Raw genomic sequence first — 26,671 nt, forward strand, 5'->3', positions numbered from 1 at the left:
ATAGTGAGTAAATAGAATGCTAAAACACCACATGGTTATTTCAGCACATTTTTATGACCTACTTAAAGTTATGGCTGTCCACATCTGTGATGGAGTACTTTGGAGTTTTCCCGGTGGTCCCTCCCTCAACGAAGCGCCTCTCCACGCCAGCAACCATTTCTTTTCAAAAAGAAGGAAAGTACAGATTAGTTAAAATTAAAATAAACGACCAATTTGATCAGGTTTTTGCATAAACTTCAGTATTTAAAGTACAAAAAGAGGGAGAAAAATACCAGTTAAAAACTCATTCTTGAGTGCACCACTGTCGATGCCTGCCTCTCCAATGAAAGTTACCCTGAGAGGGTTTATGGGGGAAGAGCGCTTCTGCCTCTGCCACTGCTTCAAACCACGTTCTACAATATCCCCCCTAGTCACACAAATGCTGAAGGTGGTTGAAGTGTCGACTCTTCGGTTGAGAGTCTTTATCAACGCCGAGATATCAGCAAAGCCTAACGTGCTGGGGGGGGGGGGTAGAGAAACCACTGAACAGTCCAGAAAAAGGCACAAGATTAATTGAATCATGAGAAGAAATGTAGGGGGTACTGCATTATCCAATGATCATCAGCAGTAAGTTCAGGTAAGGCAAACAGGACAGCAGCAAAGTGCAAGTGCCATAGCAATATATGAATGAACTACTAGCAGAGCAATAGAAGTGGATAGGAATCAGCCTGATACAAGAAATATGATTTACCATTCTGACTTTTGTGCTTGGCTACCATCTCCATCTTCACACTCAGCTTCATAACGTTCACTGGGTAAAGACATTCATACAACATTCAACAAAAACAAATTTCATAGCTTTTCTGGGTTTCCCATGGCTGTGTGTACCCTACATACAAGTATTTTGCAAAAGAATGCACAGGAAAAGTGAAACAAATGAATCATACATACCGTTCTTCACCTCATGTGCTGGCGTGAATTTCCACTATATCACTGGCCACCCACTGTCCACATATGGGACAAGTTGTCTGAAAGCAAAACAGTAAAAGTGTGTACTTAACAACCGTTTTCCTACTATGTAAGAATTTTAGGTTAATTTAACAGCTTCGTAAAGGACTTGTATCAAGGCGAAAGAAGGCTCTCTGCTCCCCCTACAGCGTGCCTGCAAGATGGCGCCATCGTCCCACTGAAGGACGAAATCAAAATTAACTAGTGTATGAGCCTAATGAAATCGCGTTTATCACATTGTCAGTCAACTCTATAAACATTATCATCGTTAGTTCCTATCCTTTGGTTCGGAAACAAATCCATGTATTGGCGAGAATTTAGGACGTTGGGATAAGTTACAAAAAGGACAGCTGTAGGGAGAGCTTCGTAGTTAAACAAAAAAACAGAGTTCCATAAGATCCCTTTAACCGAAGATCACATAACAATACTGAAAGACAAAAGTAAGGAGAGAAATTGCATACAGAAATTGCATTCAAGCTAAGGTGTACTTTTTTTTTTCTAAGGTGTACTCTTACTTTTACATCAGGAGTGTCTGAGCTGGACAGAGGCTCTGTTGTCTCCTGCAAACAAAAGATGCATGTCTTAAATATATCAGAGTGTACCATCACCGCATTTAAAGGTGCAAAACAGGGACAGGTGAAGTGGAAGATGCTAGACTGTTTCTCACAGCAAAATGAAAACAAGCAAGCACAAGAGGAGAGTCTCCATTCCATGACAGCTATTTATGACAACATTCAAGATTTGTTTTGTAGCTTACCATATCATCATCATCATGACCTGAATGGGGCTATTAAATAAATACATAAAAAACAGTAAATACAGGAATCACAGCAGAAGCAGTCTTAGCAATTTCATAGCAAGTCCACATGGACCTGCCATACACTACAGGCTAGAAAATCTGGAAAATATATTTTTTAATCGGAATGCCATACCTCAGACCTGGAACACGTGTCCACGTGCAGGCTCAGAAGCTGGAGTGAGACACTCTGGCTGCAGGTCACACACCTGGCCTTTGGCATGTCGTTGAATTCCGAGGCAGTGAAAGGAAGGGGGCAGTGCTGAGCCTATGTTGAATAGGCATTATGTACAGGCATCCTTTGCCTCCCCAGGCCCTTGCCAATCCAGCCCCTGTGTAGCACGTCTCATCGGGGGAGACCAAGGTAAGGCGGCGCTGACCAGAGCCCCCTATTTGGGAATAATTATAACTTGTTTCATTACTGGAAATTAACACACATAAAGAAACTTGGAAATACACAGGTTCAGTGCAATGTTTACCCATAGCTTTATGCAGCATCCACGCTCCCTCGAGGTCACGCATTTTTGGATAAGCTGCACAAAGAAGATCAGCTATCTGTGAAATTAAAGCGTTCAAGTAAGATTTTAAAAAGGCCAGTGTTGTACTTAAAATTACACTGAAGAATACAAAATTTACAGTTTTACAAATTTACAACAGTTTTCAAGGCTTAAACTGAGAGTCCTAAGTAAATCAACTCATAGTCCTGTTCGGGGTCCCCAAGTGCGGTCAGTAGGAGAAAGAAAATTTCAGTTTAATTTTCCTTGCCACATTCAGTAAGCGCAAGTCCATGGGCTGCTATTTGGGACACCCTGATGTACACAACATCCAACTTTTAGCCCGATTCCTAAAAAAAACATATAAAACCAGGTCACATACCTCATGATGGTCAGAAGCCTCTGGAATCTTTATGGTCCTTCTGCCTAAGCCCGTCTGTAGAAGAACCATTTCTTCGGATGGCTTCGGGGTCTGTTCCGAAGTAGCGTCCAATAAAAAGAATTGCATTTGGGACATTTTCCCAGCAGGTCTTTTCCTCTGGAACCTAGGTCCATTCTAAAACAGTCCAGGGAAAGCCCTGGACGAAATGTGTAACTAAATAACTTCCAGACAGTTTGATTTCACTTCACACAAAATGTACTCAAGTTCATGCTACAAGAACATACAAACCTGGACATGTTATTCTGGATGGGCATCCCAGATGACGTGGAAGGCGTTGCCCTGCTCTGACCTGAGCGTTGCCCTGTATCTCTGGACTGTCCCTGATCTTCAGTTACAATACATTCAACATAACTAATTCAGTGGCTTCACATCGTTGCCTATATGGGTGGTTGACATATAAACACCCAGTACTAAAGAGAATTGTGTTGTACTGCGTCTCATGTGTTTCAAAATAAGTGTGTTCTTTTAGATTTTGTACTGGAGTGTGAAATTATTCTACAAACTTACCGTTAGTACTTCCTAAGGAGGTCTTTATGATGGCCATGACATCCATGGCCATCTTGCGCATATTGCGCAAATTGTCCTGAGGTATTATAGAGAAAATGCACTTATTAGAACTAAACAATGTCAAACAAATAACCTAAAAAATGTCATGTCAATTTTATGGAATTAAATCAATCTCACAAGTCATGTGTGTTAAGTACAGAAATGATTTGTTACTGATGTCTATGAAGATTCACATTCATCCATGTGATGGTGGTCACGGGTGCCAAGTTGTAGGCAACTGGACTTCTTTTTGGAGTTTGAAGACGTTTCACCTTTTATCCAAAAGGCTTCTTCGGTTCTGAACCTGGTGATGGAGACCTTCCTAGAGATGGAGATACTTCCTGGGTCTCCCATCACCAGGTTCAGAACCGAAGAAGCCTTTTGGATAAATGGTGAAACGTCTTCAAACTCCAAGAAGAAGTCCAGTTGCCTACAACGTGGCACTCATGATGTTACTGATCTCTAAAGGAAACTGTCAGTATCACTGTCATATTCCAAGTGAGGGGAAACCATAAGAAAAGATTGGGGGGGGGGGGCGTCCTGGCAGCCATGACTTATGGCTGCCTTATTTGCAATATTGAGTTACTTTCAAGTTTGCAGTCAAAACCACTTGAAAAGTTAGAAATAGTGCTAAAAGCAATTCAACTGATGTGGATGGATGTATAATACTTAGCATTTACCTCATTCGGGCCCGCCATGTAGAGATCTGCAAAAAGTCTGCCAAAAGCAAGAGAGGGTGGGATCGTTAGAACAAACTCAACTTTGGACAGCTTGAGCAAGCAAGCAAGCAAACTGTGCGTTAGCTCTTGGTGCGAACGCATAGTAGGATAGCCTCAAGTTAAAATCTGACCCTTTACCCACAGGTCCAATCCTGTGGGTCACTACGTACCTCAACAAATAAAAGTAATAATATCAGATCCCCATTAGATGCCAGTTTGTGGTTGTTCGACTGTTTCAAACTCAAGTTCAAACCCATAATTCAAAGAAGAATCAATTTTATACTTTACATTTTGACGTATCAAAAAGTGTGCGGAGAGACGTCGTGTCAAATAAATGTAGGATGGCTAGCCTAGCTCACCTAGCCTACCTCACCTAGCCTAGCTAACCGTTCGGTATCTAACGAGAAGTAAACGTGCGGGCTACTCGCTAGATATACAGTTCACAAGTAACCTACTAACAGTCTACAGCTAAAGCACAGCGGTAATCTGAAGTAATAGGTTATATTCACTGTTAAGTTGCCTGCCAGACATGGGAGCTAGCTAACACTAATGTTAAGTTAGCTATTCGCTAGCGTTAGCTAACGAAAGTTAACGTTAGCGTTAGCTAGATAGAATGCACGCAGACTAATGCTAGTAATTAAGTTAACTACACTACACAACATATTTCTCAGAAACACATTTTCATGAAACTCTACTAAAGCCACTATTTTCATTCATTGCAAATAGTCGAATTCAATCCAGGTTATCCTACCTGAAAAAAATGCCTGCTCCGCAGTGGAGCAGGCAAAACGAAGTGGTAATGGCGTCTTCTTCAGGGACTGGGAGTTCACTTTCCCGGGCTTTCTGAAAGGAGGGCTGTCAATCAAATCTCACTCTGCAGAAACGACCAATCACAGCAGAGCAAGTACCGACCCCCCCCCCCCCTGTTCCCTCCCTCACAGTGCCAATACCGCCCCTGGTTCCCTCCCCCACTGTGCCAATACCGCCCCTGGGTCCCTGCCCCACAGTGCCAATACCGCCCCTGGTTCCCTCCCCCACTGTGCCAATACCGCCCCTGGGTCCCTCCCCCACTGTGCCAATACCGCCCCTGGTTCCCTCCCCCACTGTGCCAATACCGCCCCTGGTTCCCTGCCCCACAGTGCCAATACCGCCCCTGGTTCCCTCCCCCACTGTGCCAATACCGCCCCTGGGTCCCTCCCCCACTGTGTCAATACCGCCCCTGGTTCCCTGCTCCACTGTGCCAATACCGCCCCTGGTCCCCTCCCCCACTGTCCCAATACCGCCCCTGGTTCCCTGCCCCACTGTGCCAATACCGCCCCTGGTTCCCTCCCCCACTGTGCCAATACCGCCCCTGGTTCCCTCCCCCACTGTGCCAATACCGCCCCTGGGTCCCTCCCCCACTGTGCCAATACCGCCCCTGGTTCCCTGCCCCACTGTGCCAATACCGCCCCTGGGTCCCTGCCCCACAGTGCCAATACCGCCCCTGGTTCCCTCCCCCACTGTGCCAATACCGCCCCTGGGTCCCTCCCCCACTGTGCCAATACCGCCCCTGGTTCCCTCCCCCACTGTGCCAATACCGCCCCTGGTTCCCTGCCCCACAGTGCCAATACCGCCCCTGGTTCCCTCCCCCACTGTGCCAATACCGCCCCTGGGTCCCTCCCCCACTGTGCCAATACCGCCCCTGGGTCCCTCCCCCACTGTGCCAAAAGTTTCAGGCGAGAGAGCAGAAATCAACTTGGAGAGAGCGGAGTGATTTTCCAGTGGTTGCTTGGCGTGCTGGTCACAGATTCCTCCTCGCTTGCAGCATTTTTTTCCTCGCGCGGGGAGCAGTTTCCTCTGAGTGCACGCGCACAGAGATAATGTGCGCGCTCACCGTTAATATCTACGTGTGTGAGTGAAATAATATAATACGCCCGAATGCACGTTTTATCGCGCGAGTGCTTTTTGGCACTATTGTGTCGCCATAGTCCTGCTTGGACAGCACGGAACGAGCAGCATGTGGAGACTGTCATTGGTAAAAGCTTTGTAACTACTGTTACAATAAGCTTAATGCTGGTGAAGTTCCTCGGACGTCTTTGATGAATGGGCTGTATACAGGACGGATGCCACCAGAAATAGCAAATCTTAGCCAGTTTGAGAGGATATTTATTCGACAAGTTACCATGTATCAAACTGTAACCCTGTTGAAATATATTCATTATTATAAGATATCATTTTGAATAAATAGTTTCATAGTTTAATAAATAGAATTTACGGTTAAAATGTTAAGATTCATTGAACAGCAAGGAAGTTATGATTTAGCTCAATGAGAGAAATGCATATTGGGTAATGTTCATGTTTTACTGAATACAGCATCTAAAAATGTTAAATATTTGTTGTGTAATTATATATGTGAAAATGCTCTAAAATGCCTGTAAGAATAGGAAGAAAGAGGTACACAAATGTTTTGTGAATTTAGTTTATTTCTGAAACTCTGGTGAATGAGCCAATCACAATGGGGGTCAAAGGGCAAGGAAGTGAGTGGAGGAGAGAAACGTGAAGACAGTGTATGAGACGAGGGAGTTGAGAGAGAGCGACGAACGAGTAAGACGGGAGAAGCGTGTGGTCTGCTGAAAAGAAAAACACGAAATGTTCTGTTAATGTGTACACCATTTTTAGTGAAAGTGTTCAACCAGGACTCTTATACTAAACTTTAATGGTGATATTTTTTGTCCGTTTTGAGTGAACTACTCAGCACAAGAAGACAGAAGGAAGGTTAAGTTAGCTGCTGACTTAGTGGCTAGTGCTTTTGTATGGACTTTGCTAACAAGCTAGCGACCAGCGACCTGGACTAGTAAAGCCTGTGTGGAACTGCGAAACGGACGACGAACAAAGACCCCGACGGAGCCGGATAGCGTTGCCGAGTGGTGGACTTTGCCGAGATCGTCAGCATCGTGAATCTTCTGGTCACATCTCCTCCTGCTGCCGTCGCCTTGGACCTTGTCTATTTGAGGCTACATTCCATTGAGTAAAGGTACCGTTCTTATGTTTTTTGCCTGCGTGGTGAAGCAGCCATTTTGTTTAAGGCCACGACGTTCACAAGCTACACTCAGGCCTGCATCATTTGAACTGGGTAGTTGAAATTAGGCTAGGTTATTGCTGGCTATTTTCTCTTCTTGAGCCTTTATGTTTTCAATGTGTATGTGAATGCATTGGACTGGGAGATTTCAAAAGATATTTGAAAACGAAGCATTTAAACACTGCACAATATTTTCTAAGTAAATATTTTATACTTTTTTATAACACAGTTGTGGTGAATGACTACTTTGGATATTTTAAGGTAATTAAGAAAAAGAGTATTTTCTGTTTAAAAGTGGAAGAGTGTTTAAGGGTTACAAGTAATTCTAGACATTTTAATTTAATTCTAAAGTGTACGAATTAATGCTTAAATAGTGATTTTGAATGAAAGAGTATTGCATATAGCCTAATAAGTAGTAATTACACGCATACAAGTTAAACACTTATATGTTTATTAGTGAAACCCAACTTATTTGATTGATTGGATAGATGTTTTAAAGAACTCAGGATAGCAACCTCTCACTATAGCCAAACTCGCTAGAGAGGCGCTAAAAAACTTTTCTCAAGCTGGACACTAATGCGGGCAATCGCCCACACAACGAAACACTAGATGCGATACAAGGCTTTGATATCCACCTGCCTATTCCCATGAACGCTAATATTCAACAGTTGGGCAACGGAAGACCAGGAAAGCTTCTAGATCCAGAAAACTTCATCGTTCTGCATGAACTGCTGAATAAGAATAAATACATCTGACAGAAGCTGAAAAACGTAGAAGCAGTCATTGAAGCTTTGAAATGGTTGGTCAAGCACAATCCTCTTTATTCGAATATAAATTTACCTGACTCTGCAGAAGATCTGCTGCCTGAAGTGGCCAACGACTCCGAAGATCTTGGATAGATAAATATTGGAGACATTGCTCCATTTGATCATAAAAGTGACGACAGTTTGGAACAATTCTTCTGTGAATCTGTATCGTCATTGGAAGATTTGGAAGATCTGGAAGATCCCGATGTAGGGGTGCAGGTGTCAAGTCCAAAGAACGACAGGGATATTCTTCCTCGAACAAAGGTTAGCTAGTGGAAAGGTGATGATATTGCAAATGATGGTACCGATCTAGAATGGTTAATGAAGCAACTCTGAAGACCACTGAGTGCTTTACCTATCTGGGTAGTACGGTGACAGATACAAACTCCTCTGACTTAGAAGTGGACAGAGGAATCCAAGCGGCCACACATGCCTTTGGTGCCCTCCACAAACGACTTTGGTCCCACCATGACATCAGATTGACAACAAAGATCAAGGTCTACAACATAGCTGTTCTCCCGTCTCTACTATACTCTACTGAATGCACGAACCTGTATCGCAAGCACACCAAGAAACTCACCAGCATACAGCTTCGCCATCTGCGAAAGCTGCTGCAAATCAGATGGGAAGACAAGGTGCCTGATGTGTTAGTACTGAGACGTGCTGGTACTGTCAGCGTTGAAGCCCTAATAACAGCCTCCCAGCTCAGATGGGCTGGCCACATGAGAAGAATGCCAGCCAACTGCCTACCAAAAGAGGTTTTCTACAGGGAGCTGTGCCAGGGAAAAAGGAAGCAGGGAGGCCAGAAGCTACGCTTCAAAGATGTACTCAAGCGCCACATGAAAATGTGTGGCATAGATGACTCTAGCTGGGAGACATTGGCCCTGGACAGACAGAGATGGTGCTCCACAGTAAGGCAATCGAGAACAGCTGTTGAACAAAAGAGACAAGGCCCACCATGCAAGACATAACAGACCAACTCAAACAGCGTTTGTCTGTGACAAATGTGGATGATATTGTCGCTCTAATGTGAGCCTGGTGGCCCACAGGCATGCTTGCTGAGCTTAAACTGCATCACAGTCATCATCATTTTGATGGACTGCTGAAGAAGTATAAGTTGGCCAAAGAAGGAGATAAGGTAGGAGACAGGTATCAGGACACAGAAACTCGCCACAATACACGGAGGGTTCCACCCAAAGTCCAGCAGCCTGAGACTGTACGATAAGCAAAAAGATGGAGGCTGAGGTATAGTGAGTATCAGAGCCACTACCCAGGATGAAACAAGGAACATTCACGAGTACATTAGAAAGAAGGCCCCCCAGGATGAACTACTGAGTTCATACCAAAGGCAGCAGAAGACAGAGAGTGCAAAGGAAGAAGAAGAGGAGATATCATTGAAGATTAAACCCCTCCACGGGATGTACCATCGACAGAAGACATAGCTGATGTTGAGAAAGCCTACCAGTGGCTAAAACAGGCTGGACTGAAGAACAGCACAGAGACTCTGATCATAGCAGCACAAGAACAGGCACTCAGGAGCAGATTGATTGAAGCAGGTGTCTACCACACCAAACAAGACCCAAGATGAAGACTGTGCAAAGACACCCCTGAGACAGTGTAACACTTAGTAGCTGGGTGAAAAATGCATGCTGGGAAAGCGTACACTGAAAGGCATAACCAAGTGGCTGAGATAGTGTACAGGAATATCTGTACTGAATACAGACTGGAAGTCCCCTAGTCCAAATGGGAGACACCACCAAAGGTGGTTGAGAATGGCGGAGCTATGATCCTGTGGGACTTCAAGTTCCAGACTGACATACAGGTTCTGGCTAACTAACAATACGTTGTGGTGGTCAACAAGGAACGGAAGACAGCAGTAGTGATCGATCTAGCAATCCCAAGCGATGGCAACATCAGGAGAAAGACAATGCAAAGCTAGATAAATACCAAAGGCTGAGGGAAGAACTAGATCAGATGTAGAATGTGAAATCCACAGCAGTCCCAGTAGAAAAAGGCGCACTAGGGGCTTTGACCCCCAAACTGGGAGAGTGGCTCCAGCAGATTCCAGGAACAACATCCAAGGTCTCTGTCCAGAAGAGTACAGTCCTAGGAACAGCTAAAATTCTGCACACAACCTTCAAACTCCCAGGCTTCTGGTAGAGGAGCTGAGCTTGAGGAAGACATACACCACCCCAAAACAGGGGGACAGGGAGATTTTTTATACATACAAATAAACAGATGTCAAAATAAACAAGATAAATGGAAGCAAAAACCAAAACCAAATCAACAAAGTTATTCCTGAGTGATCACCTTTCTATCCTGATGGGAGTGGTCCCTTCCAGGATGACAATGCCCCATCAACAGCACATGAGGTGTCACTGCAAGGTTTGATGGGTATGAAAATTGATGTAAATCATATGCTATGGCCTTCACAGTCACCAGTTCCTCACCCAGCTGAATACAGTGCATCCGGAAAGTATTCACACCCCTTCACTTTCCCCACATTTTGTTTTTGTTACAGCCTTATTCCAAATGGATTAAATTCCTTTTTTTTCTCATCAATCTACATACAATACCCCATAATGACAAAGTGAAAAAGGTTTTGTTGAAATTTTTGCAAATTTCAGGTCTTTCAGAGATGTTCGATGGGATTCAAGTCTGGGCTCTGGCTGGGCCACTCAAGGGACATTCACAGACTTGTCCCGAAGCCACTCCTTCGTTGTCTTGGCTGTGTGCTTAGGGTCATTGTCGTGTTGATAGGTAAACTTCGCCCCAGTCTGAGGTCTTGAGCACTTTGAAGCAGGTTTTCATCAAGGATCTCTCTGTACTTTGCTCCATTCATCTTTCCTCGATCCTGACTAGTCTCCAGTTCCTGCTGCTGAAGAACATCCCCACAGCATGATGCTGCCACCACCATGCTTCACTGTAGAGATGGTATTAGCAATGTGATGAGAGGTGCCTGGTTTCCTCCAGACGTGACGTTTGGCATTCAGGCCAAAGAGTTCAATCTTGGTTTCATCAGACCAGAGAATCTTGTTTCCTCATGGTCCGAGAGTCCTTTAGGTGCTTTCTGGCGAACTCCAAGCGGGCTGTCCATGTGCCTTTTACTGAGCAGAGGCTTCCGTCTGGCCACTCTACCATAAAGGCCTGATTGGTGGAGTGCTGCAGAGATGGTTGTCCTTCTGGAGGTTCTCCCATCTCTACAGAGAACGCTGGAGCTCTGTCAGAGTGACCATCGGGTTCTTGGTCACCTCCCTGACCAAGGCCCTTCTCCCCCGATTGCTCAGTTTGGCTGGGTGGCCAGCTCTAGGAGAGTCCTGGTGGATCCAAACTTCTTCCATTTATGAATGATGGAGACCACTGTGCGCTTCGGGACCTTCAAAGCTGTAGAATTTTTTTTGTACCCTTCCCCAGATATGTGCCTCGATACAATCCTGTCTCGGAGGTCCACAGACAATTCCTTTGACTTCATGGCTTGGTTTCTGCTCTGACATCTACTGTCAACAGTGGGACCCTTATATAGACAGGTGTGTGCCTTTCCAAATCATGTCCAATCCATTGAATTTACTACGGGTGGACTCCAATCAAGATGTAGAAACATCTCAAGGATGATCAGTGGAAACAAGATGAACCTGAGCTCAATTTGAGTGTCATAGCAAAGGGGTGTGAATACTTATGTACATGCAATATTTCAGTTTTTATTTTTAATAAATTTGCAAAAATTTCTACAAAAGCTTTTTCACTTTGTCATTATGGGGTACTGTGTGTAGCTTGATGAAGAAAAACAAGGAATTTAATCCATTTGGAATAAGGCTGTAACATAACAAAATGTGGGGAAAGTGAAGGGGTGTGAATACTTTCCGGATGCACTGTACCTATGGGAGATGTTGGACCGACATGTTAGACAGTGCTCTCCTCCACCATCATCAAAACACCAAATGAGGGAATATCTTTAGAAGATTGGTGTTCATCCCTGCAGTAGAGTTCAGAGACTTGTAGAATCTATGAAAATTAGCACTGAATTTGTTCTGGAGGCTTGTGGAGGCCCAATACCTTACTAATACCCTTTATGTTGGGTTTTCCTTTTATTGGTCACATGTCTGCAAGTATACACTACATGGCCAAAAGTATGTGGACAAAACTCACAAAAGTATGTGAGTTACCCCCTTCAATGTGAAACACTTCGGGTGTCTAGAAAAGTGCTATATAAATGTAAGGAGTATTATTGCTATTATTATTATTATTATTATTATTATTATTATCATTATTATCCTTTCTAGTTAATGAGTTCGGCTATTTCAGCCACAGCCATTGCTAACAGGTTCATGCTAACGGATGACCAGCCTGCCATGCTTTTAACCTTTACATAGTTTTTAAACGTTTTACATCATTTTTAACCTTTAGGTAGTTTTTAACCTTTACATAATTTTTAATCTTTAATTTCAGCTAACGCACTTAAAATGGTCTGGGGTTTGGTTATGCTTTAAAGTTTTTTTTATTATTTCTTTAATGACATTTTATCAGATGTTAGTCGGTGTTTGTGCATGTGTGTATTTGTGCCTTTTGTTCTGGAAAGCACATTGGAAACAGTGTTTCAGAAAGGGTTAATGTATTGATTAAATGTAGAATTATATTTTTATATATTATTATGAGGGTGGTTTCCAGGGAGACTGAGCTGATTAACTGGGCCCCAGGCTTGTGGAACTGGGACTGATGTCTTCACCGCTAAGATGTCTGAGATGAGAGGAGGAAGATGGATGAGAGGTGAACACATTTGGAAGGACATCAGGATAAATGCTGAGCTGCTGCTGAGCTGCTGCTGAGTTGCTGCTGAGCTGCTCCTGAGTTGATGCTGGAGCTGCTCCTGAGCTGCTGCTGAGCTGCTCCTGAGCTGCACCTGAGCTGCTCTGAGCTGCTGCTGAGTTGCTGCTGAGTTGCTGCTGAGTTGATGCTGAGCTGCTGCTGCTGAGCTGCTGCTGAGCTGCTCCTGAGTTGATGCTGAGCTGCTGCTGCTGAGCTGCTGCTGAGCTGATGCTGAGCTGCTGCTGCTGAGCTGCTGCTGAGTTGATGCTGAGTTGCTGCTGAGCTGCTGCTGAGCTGCTGCTGAGTTGCTGCTGAGTTGCTGTCTGAGTTGCTGCTGAGCTGCTGCTGAGTTGCTGCTGAGTTGCTGCTGAGCTGCTGCTGAGTTGCTGCTGAGCTGCTGCTGAGCTGCTGCTGAGCTGCTGCTGGGCTGCTGAGCTGCTGCTGAGTTGCTGCTGAACTGCTGCTGATTTGCTGCTGAGTTGCTGCTGAGCTGCTGCTGAGTTGCTGCTGAGCTGCTGCTGAGCTGCTGCTCAGTTGCTGCTGAGCTGCTGCTGAGTTGCTGCTGAGTTGCTGCTGAGCTGCTGCTGAGTTGCTGCTGAGTTGCTGCTGAGCTGCTGCTGAGTTGCTGCTGAGCTGCTGCTGAGCTGCTGCTCAGTGCTGCTGAGCTGCTGCTGAGTTGCTGCTGAGTTGCTGCTGAGCTGCTGCTGAGCTGATGCTGAGTTGCTGCTGAGCTGCTGCTGAGCTGCTGCTGAGTTGCTGCTGAGCTGCTGCTGAGCTGCTGCTGAGTTGCTGCTGAGCTGCTGCTGAGCTGCTGCTGAGCTGCTGCTGAGCTGCTGCTGAGTTGCTGCTGAGCTGCTGCTGAGTTGCTGCTGAGCTGCTGCTGAGCTGCTGCTGAGCTGCTGCTGAGCTGCTGCTGAGTTGCTGCTGAGCTGCTGCTGAGTTGCTGCTGAGCTGCTGCTGAGCTGATGCTGAGCTGCTGCTGAGCTGCTGCTGAGTTGCTGCTGAGCTGGGGTACAACTAGTACCTCACTTCCAGAGAGATGAACCCAGGATGACAGTGGTCTGACCAGGCAGCATCTAATCAACTGTGGGTAACAATAATGAGTACAGGGATCTCTCTCTCTCTCTCTCTCTCTCTCTCTCTCTCTCTCGTCTCTCTCTCTCTCTCTCTCTCTCTCTCTCTCTCTCTCTCTCTCCTCTCTCTCTCTCTCTCTCTCTCTCTCTCTCTCTCTCTCTTTCTCTCTCACTCACACTCACACACACACTGAGTCTGGCACAAAAAGAAATTGGGGTCAAATTCACACAGAGAGAGAGGGGGGGGGCAAGAGAGAGAGAGAGAGCGAGAGAGAGAGAGAGAGAGAGAGAGAGCGAGAGAGAGAGAGAGAGAGAGAGAGAGAGGTTCCAGAAGATGTGTTAGGAGGTGTGGAAGGTCCCAGGAGGGTAAAATGAGAGGGATCTCGGTTCCAGGACAACTCATCTGCATGTCTTACGAGTGACAGAGAGACGGATGACATGTGGAGATTAAAAAAATGGGTTGAACGGTAGAGACGCAGAGAGAAATGGAGAAATAAAGTGATTGATAAATTAGGAAAACAGTAGAGAGACAGAATGACATAGTTATAGAGAACGAGTGGGAAACCCAGGGAAAGATATACAAGAATCAGACACAGAAGCTCGATCCCTAAATAATACCAGCAGGATGGAAGAATGCAGAAACAGAGAAAGAGAAGAAAAAGGAAGTGATATAGCCGCAGTTCGGTGTTGAATTATGAAACATATATTCTGATGTGAGGTTTTGAAGTTGTTTTCAGACCATTGGTAACAGAGAAATACTGATTGATGACTTGCCCAGAGAAAGAGGAGGAGAAGAAACTGGCCCACATCTGTCACAAGTCCCAGAGCAGGAACTGTGATCAACCAATCACATCTTCAGTGCAAACAACTAAACAATCACGTCTGCACAGTGCTGAGGCCAACTAGTGCATGATTTCTGAGTTCTAATAACAATGATAATGATAATAATGGTTTACATTTATATACCGCTTTATCTAGACAGCCAGAGCATTTCACGGTGAAGGGGGTAACTCACCTCAACCGCCACCAATATGTTGCGCCACCTAGATGATGCACGGCAGCCATTTTGCTCCAGAACTCTCACCACACATCAGCTTTAGGTGGAGAGGGAGGAATCATTGAGCCAGTCATACCAGGGGGTGATTAGGTTGGCCCGATGAGAGCGAGCCAGGTTGGCAAATTTGTCAGGACACTGGGGACCCCTACTCTTTGTGAAAAGTGCCATTGGGATCTTTAATGACCACAGTGAGCCAGGACCTTGGTTTAACATCTCATCAGAAGGACAACATCTCCTACAGCACAGTGTCCCTGTCACTGCACTGGGACATTGGGATTTGTTGTTGTTGTTGTTGCTGTTGTGACCAGAAGAAAGACTGCCCGCTATCGGCGCACCAACACCACTTCCCAGCAGCAACTCAGTTTTCCCAGGTTTACCATCCAAGTACTACTAATAATAAGTACTAGCCAAATCCACGCCTGCTTAGCTTCTGTGATTCGGCAGTGTCAGGGTATATGTTGGTATGGCTGCCGGCAATTTAAACAAATTTGAAATTCTACAATATGCCTGGAAAATAATCACAAGCAGCCAGGTGGGCAACAATCACAGAATTGATGCTTTCAATATAAATATGAGGATGTCCTGACTTGCTTTCTTTGACCCTACATTGTGAGTTAGACTAGTAATGAATCAGGTGCTTTATAATTCTTTCTGGGTGTAGAGGAAACCAGGCTAATGACTACTCCATACCAGTGCAATATGAACATGCTGAGAATTTAAACTTTAATAATCAGCACTGATCGGAAAATAACCAAAAAAAATGAACAAGCTGGTTTTCTTTTACTTTTCTGAAATACAACCAGCGATAGTCTAGAGAGGAATAATCAATGGGAACTGCTAAAAGATAACTAAAGAACCTATTTAGATATTCTTTCATTTAGCTCTCTTTACAGACGTGTGCATGCACTATAGCCTTCTCTATGATTTACTACTACTACTTTCGGCTGCTGCCGTTAGGGGGCGCTACAGCGGATCATCCGTTTCCATTTCTTCCTGTCCTCTGCATCTTCCTCTGTCACACCAGCCACCTGCATGCCCTCCCTCTGCCTTACGAGCAAGAGGCTTTACTATGTGCTGTGGTTTTACTTCCACCTGCAGCAGCCCTGCTTTCTCTGTTGAGTCTTATATATGTCCACTATATGTTCACTTAAACTCGTGTTTTTTCGGGCGTCTGTGTAGCGTAGCAGTCTATTCCGTTGCCTACCAACACAGGGATCGCCGGTCCGAATTCCCGTGTTACCTCCGGCTTGGTCGGGCGTCCCTACAGACACAATTTGTCGTGGTTGTGGGTGGAAAGCCGAATGTGGATATGTGTCCTGGTCGCTGCACTAGCGTCTCTTCTGGTCGGTCGGGGCGCCTGTTGAGGGTGGAAGGGGAACTGAGGTGAATAACGTGATCCTCCCACGAGCTACGTCCCCCTGGTGAAACTCGTCACTGTCAGGTGAAAAGAAGTGCTGGCGATCCACATGTATCGGAGGAGGCATATGGTAGTCTGCAGCCCTCCGCGGATCATCAGAGGGGGTGGAGCAGAGACCGGGACGGCTCGGGAGAGTGGGACAATTGACCAAGTACAATTGGGGCGAAAAAGGGGGAAAAAACCCAGCATCTCTCCTCCACACATGCCCAAACCATCTCAATCTTGCCTCTCTTGCTTTGTCTCCAAACCGTCCAAATTGAGCGGTCCCTCTAATATAATCATTCCTAATCCTGTCCTTCTTCATCACTCCCAGTGAAAATCTTAGCATCTTCATCTCTGCCACCTCCAGCTCTGCCTCCTGCTGTCTTTTCATCAGTGCCACTGTCTCCAAACCACACAACATAGCTGGTCTCACTACCATCTTGTAAACCTTCCCTTTAACTCTTGCTGGTACACACTAAAGAACTGAGTGTTAATTTAACACTGAGAGTGTACAAATGGAGGATTTTACTGTGTACACTTCTATCGCAAATCACTCCTGACACTCTTCTCCACCCACTCCACCCTGCCTGCACTCTCTTCTTCACATCTCTTCTGCACTCCCCATTACTTTGGACAGTTGACCCCAAGTATTTAAACTCATACACCTCCGTCACCTCTACTCCTTGCATCCTGACCATTCCACTGTCCTCTCTCTCATTCATGCATAGGTATTCCATCTTGGGCCTACTGACTTTCATTCCTCTTCTCTCCAGTGCATACCTCCACTTCTCCAGGCTCTCCTCCACCTGAACCCTACTCTCACTATAGATCACAACGTCATCCGTAAACATCATAGTTCATGGAGACTCCTGCCTGATCTTGTCCGTCAACCTGTCCATCACCACTGCAAACAAGAAAGGGCTCAGAGCCGATCCTTGATGTAATCCCACCTCCACCTTGACCCCATCTGTCATTTCAACCACACACCTCACCACTGTCACACTTCCCTCATACATATCCTGCACCACTCCTACATACTTCTCTGCAATTCCCGACTTCCTCATACAATACCACACCTCCTCTCTCAGCACCCTGTCATATGCTTTCTCTAAATCTACAAAGACACAATGCAACTCTTTCTGGCCTTCTCTATACTTCTCAATCAACATTCTCAAAGCAAACATCACATCTGTGGTGCTCTTTCGTGGCATGAAACCATACTGCTGCTCGCTGATCATCACCTCTCCTCTTAACCTAGCTTCTATTACTCTTTCCCAAATCTTCATGCTGTGGCTGATCAACTTTATACCTGTGTAGTTGTTACAGTTCTGCACATCGCCCTTGTTCTTGAAAATCGGTACCAGTATGCTTCTTCTCCACTACTCGGACATCCTCTCACTTTCCAAGATTGTGTTAAACAATCTAGTTAAAAACCCCACTGCCATCTCTCCTAAACACCTCCATGCCTCCACAGGTATGTCATCAGGACCAACTGCCTTTCCACTCTTCATCCTCTTCATAGCTGCCTTCACTTCCTCCTTGCTAATCCACTGAACTTCCTGATTCACTATCCCTACATCATCCAACCTTCTCTCTCTCTCATTTTCTTCATTCATCAGCCCCTCAAAGTACTCCTTCCACCTTCTCAGCACACTCTCCTCGCTTGTCAGCACATTTCCATCTCTATCCTTGATCGTCCTAACTTGCTGCACATCCTTCCTAGCTCGGTCCCTCTGTCTAGCCAATCAGTACAAGTCCTTTTCTCCTTCACTGGTGTCTAACCAGTCATACAACTCACCATACGCCTTTTCTTTTGCCACCTGTCTCTTCACTTTACACTGTGTCTCCTTGTACTCCTGTTTACTTTCTTCATCTCTCTGACTATCCCACTTCTTCTTTGCCAACCTCTTCCTCTGTATAATTTGCTGTACTTCCTCATTCCATCACCAAGTCTCCTTGTCTTCCTTCCTCTGTCCTGATGACACACCAAGTACCTTCCTAGCTGTCTCCCTCACTATTTCTGCAGTGGTTGTCCAGCCATCTGGCAACTCTTTACTACCACCCAGTGCCTGTCTTAACTCCTCCCCGAACTCCACACAACAGTCTTCCTTCTTCAACTTCCATCATTTGTTTCTTGGCTCTGCCTTCACTTGCTTCCTCTTCTTGGTCTCCAAAGTCATCCTACAGACCACCATCCAATGCTGCCTAGCCACGTTCTCCCCTGTCACCACCTTGCAGTCTCCAATCCCTTTCAGATCATGCCTTCTACATAAGATATAGTCCACCTGTGTGCACTTTCCTCCACTCTTGTACGTCACCCTGTGTTCCTCCCTCTTCTTGAAATATGTATTCACCACAGCCATTTCCATCCTTTACACAAAATCCTCCATCATATGTCCTTCCACATTTCTCTCCTAGACATCATACCTACCCATCACCTCATCATCACATCTGTTCCCTTCACCAACCTCCCTGTTGAAGTCTGCTCCAATCACCACTCTCTCCTCCTTGGGTACCCTCTCCACCACTTTATCCAACTCTCTCCAGAATCCTTCTTTCTCTTCCATCTCACACCGAACTAGCGGGGCATATGCGCTGATTACATTCAGCAATACACCCTTGATTTCAAGCTTCATACTCATCACTCTGTCTGAAACTCTCTTCACCTCCAGCACGCTATTGACATACTCTTCCTTCAGAATTACCCCTACCCCATTACTCCTCCCATTCTCACCATGGTAGAAGAGTTTGAACCCATCTCCGATACTCCTGGCCTTACTCCCCTTCCACCTGGTCTCTTGCACACACAGTATGCCTACCTTTCTTCTTTCCATCATGTCAGCCAGCTCTCTCCCTTTACTGGTCATAGTGCCAACATTCAAAGTTCCGACTCTCACCTTCACACACCTACCCTTCCTCCTCTCTCACTGCCTCAAGACATGCCTTCCCCCTCTCCTTCTCCTTCGCCCAACAGTAGCATATCCGTGAAGACGTTTCGCCTCTCATCCAAGAGGCTTCCTCAGTTCGTGCCTTTCTGACTAGACCAAGCTAGTCTGACTGGCTGGTGATGAGACTCAGAATTTATCCTCTAGGAGTCGTTGTCAGAGCTATAGATGTCCATGGCTCTTTGTGTCCCGATCTTTACCAACGCCCGTCGCTAACAGAGCCATAGATATGAGATATGATGTTTGGCCGCGCCCGTCGCCATCGTAACTATTGATTTGCATTTGTTTAGCCGCGACGGTCGTTGGGGGTGTTAGTTTCGACTTCATTGTTCAGTGGTCATGAGAGTGGTTGAAGCCGTTAGTGACCGACTGTTGTTCTTGGAGGCTAGGCTTCTTGAGTCTCCTGGGTAGAGATGAAAAGACGGCATTGTAAGTGGGAGATAGGTGGTGTTGCAGACCTCCTCCTCTGTTGAGGGATGGTTTTTCCAGTTTCACATAGATGGCTTCCTTCATCCCTCTTTCTAACCATCTATCTTCCCTGTCCAAAATGTGTACGTTGCTGTCCTCAAAGGAGTGTGTCTTCTCCTTTAGGTGTAGATAGACTGCTGAGTCTTGTCCTGAGGAGTTTGGCCTTCTGTGTTGGGCCATCCGTTTGTGTAGTGGTTGTTTGGTTTCTCCTATGTATAGGTCAGTGCAATCCTCATTGCATTGTGCAGCATACACCAGATTGCTTTTCCGGGTGTGTGGTACACGGTCTTTGGGATGAACCAGTCTTTGTGGGAGTGTGTTGCTGGGTTTGAAGTATACCGGGATGCGGTGTTTGTTGAAAATTCTCCTGAGTTTCTCGGAGACCCCAGAAACATATGGGATGACTGTGGTCTTCCTTCTGTTCCCTTTCTCCTCGTCGCTCACCCGGTTGGTCTTTATGGAACGTGTTGCAGTTTTCACAAAGGTCCAACTGGGGCAGCCGCAGGTTTTTAAAGCTCCCCTCAGGTGTTTGGGTTCTTCTCGTTGGGCCTGAGTGCTGCTGGGCACATTGTCAGCTCTGTGTTGCAGAGTTCTGATGACGCTCAGTTTGTGTTCCAGCGGGTGGTGTGAGTCGAAAAGTAGATATTGGTCTGTGTGTGTAGGTTTCCTGTAAACCCCAACTCCTTTGGATAACCATGACCTGGATGAATGAGAACATTCACTGACAAAAGTAGCATAGTTTACACCAACCCCCTGCTGGCCAACAGTACCCGTGGTGGTCGTTTGTAACCCAGGCCTCAACCGGTCCGGTATGGAAATCTGATTTATGATCCGAATATTTGATTTGGCAAGTATTTTAAGCCGGATGCCCTTCCTGGCGCAACCCTCCCCATTCATCCGGGCTTGTGACCGGCACTAAGAATGCACTATAACCTTCTCTATGATATTGTGTTTTAAAGAAAACTAGAAGGTTGTCCCAAGTGTTTACTCCTCACTCTTGCTCTCAAGGGGTCACACCAGTCTGATGAAAAACAGGAATGTTTCTAGAGCCTTCGCTACAAAGTGCTGCTGTATTTAGCCTAACTATACCTCCACTGAATTCATAGTCAACCTGTGAATAGACTTCCAAGTCTGAACTATAACGAGCATGGTCTTATTCATAGTTATTATGAAGGCAGTCAAATGTTTGTTTTAATTACAAAGCTCTATGAGTGGGGATGTCTTAAGCCTTTATAAAGGGTGTGGGTTAGTGAAATAACATCAAATAGACTTCAGTGATTAAGGCCAAACCTGGAATATGTTGAAGATCAAGCGCAGGCTTTAACTCCAAAAAGATTTATCTTCTCTGCATGCATGTGCCACAGCTCCATCTCAATACAGATGTCAAACCTAAGGTAACTATCACTGTCAGTCACGTAGCAGAACTGTCCTAGCTGAGTGGACACTTGCACATTTTGACTGCTGCCTTTCCATTATTTGGCCAAGGATATTGTTTCACGCTAGGCTTATGGTAGGACTGGTTATGCTTACGATTGATTAGATATAGCTTACCTCAGATGTTTCCCCAATTACTCATGCTAGAACATTTTTGTTCAGAATATCAGTTGGAGCAAAAGTAAAATGTAAGAGAATTTTTTCTTCAAACAAAAAGGTGTCATACTGGCTTACTCTTCAGCTCCAGAAGAAGTGTGGTTATGAGAGGTGTGTCTTGTCCTTAAAAACTGAAATCTGGCAACATATCTTAGAATAATTCCATGTGGTTTCTGTGTCCTATGGAGAACAATCAATAACATAAATGGTTAAATGGTCAAAACACCATTACAGATAAACTCAGTGATGGCTGTGGACTTCAGGAACAGGTGGTGGCCTAGCCGACTATGTAGCATCTATCCAATATGGACTGGATTGTGGGGTTGACCCTGTTAACCACACCGCTTTGGTGTAATCAGGGGCAGTTGAGAGAGCCGCCTTCCCTGCAGATTTTCATTGCAACCGTGCATACATAGGCCTGCTTGTACTTTGCCGATCAGCGCTTAATTATGTCTGACTTGGCACACCTGGAATAATTATGTGCTATGATATGACTGCTGGGATAGGCTCCGGCATCCCCGCAACCTTGAGAGCAGGATAAGCAGTTTGGTTAATGGATGGATGGATGGATATGACTGGTTGAGTAAGTACAAGCAGCCCTATATATGCAGGGTTACAATAAAGGACTGGTTTGGGAAACACGTTTTTACATAAGATACAGGTGTGATAAATGCCTTAAGCAGACCCAGATCTATTTCTACAGTGCCGTGCTGGCACATCAGTGTAAATACACATAGACTTCCACATTTCCACTCTGTGTCGATACCCAGTTGGATGAGTCGGTCCAAATCCACCATGGAAAAATTGTGTTTATTACTTTTGCTTAGAGCTATGGACTGCTCTCAAACAGCATATTTGATCATATTTTGCACTTACAAGAGGATTTTTAGGACTGTAGTTTTAGCTTGTGTCGATCACAAGTAATTTTACATTGGTATATAGAGAGAACAGTCTTACAAATCAAGACTGAGTCATTGGCAGAGCCATTAAGTACTCTAATATTCATCAGCACCATCATTCATCTTATCAACATTTACAAAACGTACTAAATGAAGACATCTTACAAATGTATTTATTCAAAAATGTCAAAATCCGTCATACTCAGAACAATAAAACAAAACAAAAAAGGACATTGAGGAAGCACAACCCTTGCAGTGGCCAGTGTGTGGCTGTGTAGTGTTTTGTTATGAGCGTTTGGCAGTGGAGCTCTGTCTTGCCCAGCATGCTCGGGTGTTGTGATATGTACATGTGGGTGTTGGTGTTTGTTAATGACGGTGAGAAGGCCTATACTAATTACTGTGGTGTTAGCCAACAGCACAGGAGACAGTCATCTACATACATATGGAAGCACAAACACACTGTAATGACCTGTTACAAGTGTAGATGCTTCATAGCATCCACCCAGTCGCCGTTAGATCACAATAACAACACTGCTCATAGTGAACTTGGTTTTAATTGTACCATTTTGTGTCTTTCTAAATGAACAAAACAATTCTTACAGGAATGAATGCAAAAAAGCAAAAGCGGCTTTGACAACGTGTTGAGCATCTGGGTCTGAATGTGTATATTAAATGTGTATATTGAGAGAATAGGAGCAGTGATTTAGGATATTGGTAGTATCTAGCAAAAAACTCACAGGTCATTATTCACAATATGAGCCCAAGCCAACGCTCTGAACAGGGTATTACTGTAAGATGTTCAAAACAAATTACAAGCATCAAGGAACGGCAACACTTTTTTTGAAAATGTAGGGTGCTCGGAGTCTGACATGGGGTTTTTAGAGCAGATGGATGCTCCCGTAGGACATGTGTAGCAGCTCAGTACCTAACTATGATGCTCAGTACCAGACCATGATGCTCAGTACCTGACCATGATACTCAGTACCTGACCATGATGCAAAGTACCTGACCATGATGCACAGGGGAACATTGGTCCCTGGTTAGCAAATTCCATGGTGCTATTTAAGCACCGTAGCTTTCATAACATAGAAATATGCTGTTGCAAGGCCATGTTTGAGCAGATTTCTGTCACAGTGTCTCACGTTGTTGCCAATTTCTGGAGGGGTGCAGTCCATCTTCATTTCTCTGAAAAATTACCTTGAGTATGACCTTTAATTTTGGATAAGACTCCTGTACTGAGCTGAATGAAACCAGATAATACTCTTCACAGATGGAATTGACCCCTGCAAGAAAAATCAAGAAGGGTGACAGATGTGTGTGTGTGTGTGTGTGTGTGTGTGTGTGTGTGTGTGTGTGTGTGTGTGTGTGTGTGTGTGTGACACACATGCATGGTTTGAGTCTGCAACATCTCGCCTGCAACAGACTTAATTTTTACACTTGCCTTTCTGCCAAAAACTTCACTCTGCTTAAAAATGTTGGCCCTACCAAACTCGTATTGCAAAGAGCTCTATGCAAACCTACACTTCTGGAGGCCAGGGTGGTACAAATTTATGCAATATAAAAGTCATACTGGAGGGTAGAATTCAAAATAAAACTCCAATGATAAATTGCAATTCTTAGCAGAATTGCATGAACAGCATTTTATAAAAAATATATAATCTTAACTGCACCTCAGTAAAGTCATACCATTTAAGAAGAAAATACAGCCCCACCCAACCTCGGGTCCCGCTGGCGCCGGTCAATTTTGGACATGAATCTCACACTCTTTCTCACTGCCCAAACTGTCAAGAGGTCGTGGCGATGCTCTATCTACAACCAAATGAGGGAGTGAGTGTGTATGGAGTGATTTAGGTTGGCAGTCCAGACTGGCAGCCTCTTACCAGTGGACGTTGATGTCATCAAGATGCAAGACAGAAACCCTGCACCAGGTCTGTCACTCATCCATGACATCAACCTGGAGTAGCTGAAGAGTACATGCAAGATGGCCATCAAGAGTTCTCATTGTCTTGTCTGACAGTACAGCATTCACACACTGTACACACACTAGACCTGAGCAAAACAACAGCCAAAAGATTCTGAATATTGAAAAAGAAAAAAAAGCGAAGTAGGAAACCACCTGGTGTCACCACCGTTTGAGGCTGTTGAAGTGTTGATGTGGCAGTTATGCAATTATGTCAGTTCAAATGTTGGCAACTGCATAAATTGTGTATGTCTCACACACACAAACTGCATATGTCCATGTAAAGCTCCAAGTAAAATGTCTGATATTTCAAAATCGCTCGTATAAAAACAACAGTGGAGGACAAAGATATAATTTGAGAATTCATTCAGGTAGGAAAATTCTGGCAGGTAGTGGTAGTGCAAAACCTTCTCTGTGTCAAACACACGGAGCACTTGCATTTTTTGGGGAAGTTCTCTAGCATGTTCGAACACCATCGTGACTCAACGGCCTCTGAGCGGTCAGTAAATGTCTCTTCATCGACGAGTCAGGTGACATCCTGAACCATCGCGGCAGCATGTCAGTGGACATGTAGAAGGACTGTTGTGCACATCAGCCACGTCTCTCCAGTGGTTAAAGTCCCGTTAGTGTGCTGGTTAAGGACCTAACACGTATGTTGCCAATACAAACTCAAACATTACTCAACAGACTGAAATAAAATGTCACTCAATTCACTCCAAATACCCGCTGAACTCTAAAAACTCTCCGAGGCGGGCGTGTGCAGCGACACACGATTCAAACTTCACAAAGTTTGAAACATTTTATTTGCGCCATTTCACATCCCTAAATGAGTTACAGTGACAAATGCAAAACAGTGGTTGTAGGGACACTTGGCATTCTGTGAAATAACTTAAAAAAAGAGAATGGCTGAGCAATCCAAGCCAACTTATTTGCTATTTGTTAAATACTTGTTTTTAATGTTGACAGTGGCAGTCGTCACGTGCCAGTGTTTGAGTCCAGTGGTTACTTATTCACATGGCCTTTACTAGGAGCACACCGGTGAGAAGATGCTGATATCTCTGGGAGTCACGGTGGCTCCTCGTAGTACCGTCATCATGTAAGGGCCCCTTAAAAAGCTTCACAGATCTTCATAATATTAAAAGTTTCAAAAGGTTTCTTCTCATCGGCATGTTTGGAATCTCCCAGCTCCTCAGATGGAAACATCCGGAAGGCCGGAGCACCACTCAAATGTTGAAGTTGATTGGTTAGGTTTCCACTTCCATGGTGCCGTTTTCTGCTACTCCCATTGTCCATATGCTGGGAATACCTGGTATCCCAGAAATCATCTGTGAGTGTGTGCTTTGTGTGTGTGTGGCATGTGCTGTGTGTGTTGTGTGTGTGTGCAGGGGAAAGCATTTGTCAATCCATCTCCAGGTCCATGAGCTTGTTGCGTGAGCGTGGGGTGTGGATGGTGTTGCGGCAGCAGCAGTGGGCACACACCAAGCCCAGCACCACAGAGAAGAGACCAACACCTGGCAGACGGGCAAAACAGCTTCAGTCATGTTTTAGTTCAGTCAGCATAAGACGCAGTGGTAACACAAAACATGTTAGCGTTGCAAAATAAAATGAGTATTAAAGTTAAAATGTAAAGCACTGATGGAAATCCAATATGGCCATCATAGTCATCAATGAATAACTGATAAACTAACATTAAAATGAAGTCAAAAAAAGAGATCAAGTGTCCATCCATTATGTCATTATTAACTTATCCATATAGAAGTCTATTACCTAGTGAAGCTGCTGCTCCATAAAGCAGCGGTAACTTCAGGGAGTCCCAGACTGTTGTTCGGGGCGAAGACAGAAGATAAGACAGAGAAAGATGAAGTGGGGTGAGGAGGGAGGAAGAGACAGTGAGCAACATAAGTTACTTTAGATTCTGAAAGAACAAGGCAGAGTAACTTAACCCACCAATCTGGAGTTGGAATTAAGTCACGTTCAACTCAAACTCACAAACATACCCTGTAACTACTCGCTGGGCTGATGAAGGAACAATGACTGTCTGTTTTAAGCATAATACATGTAGAAATTCAATCAAGTCTTTCAAAGTTTTAGTTTTTAAAATAATTCCACCAGTAAGCTTGGGAGTTTCATTCTCTGCATAGCTCAAAGGTTAGAGTATGTCACTAACACAGACAGAACTACTTCTCAGTTCTCATAAGGGCCACTCATGAAGAACTGACATAATTATAACCAATCTGGTTAAACATGTCAAATAAATGGCATATTACAGCTGCCCGTTCACAGCTTACAATACAATGCTCTTTTTGCTCCAAATACTGTCCTGATCCTGTACCCCTATGGCTGAAACAAGCCAAATACTGTCCTGACCCTGTACCCCTATGGCTGAAACAAGCGCAATACTGTCCTGATCCTGTACCCCTACGACTGAAACAAGCCAAATACTGTCCTGATCCTATACCTCTATAGCTGAAACAAGCCAAATACTGTCCTGACCCTTGTACCCCTACGGCTGAAACATGCGCAATACTGTCCTGATCCTGTACCCCTACGGCTGAAACAAGCCAAATACTGTCCTGACCCTGTACCCCTATGGCTGAAACAAGCCAAATACTGTCCTGACCCTGTACCC

General features: G+C 44.9%; 1 protein-coding gene across 1 annotated transcript in view; it reads right to left on the reverse strand.

Moving 5' to 3' along the window:
* Positions 1-24,828: 24,828 nt before the first annotated feature.
* The window catches only part of ptgfrnb (prostaglandin F2 receptor inhibitor b), a gene marked incomplete at its 5' end in the record, with an annotated part of 205,345 nt that continues 203,502 nt past the window's right edge, over positions 24,829-26,671 (reverse strand). The window contains 2 exons of the mRNA XM_056301121.1: positions 24,829-25,553; positions 25,810-25,860. Of these exons, the coding sequence (XP_056157096.1) occupies positions 25,441-25,553; positions 25,810-25,860 (164 nt within the window). The remainder of the gene's footprint in view (positions 25,554-25,809; positions 25,861-26,671) is intronic.

The sequence above is a fragment of the Lampris incognitus genome, chromosome 21, assembly GCF_029633865.1.
Source record: "Lampris incognitus isolate fLamInc1 chromosome 21, fLamInc1.hap2, whole genome shotgun sequence".
NCBI classification, from domain to species: Eukaryota; Metazoa; Chordata; class Actinopteri; order Lampriformes; family Lampridae; genus Lampris; species Lampris incognitus.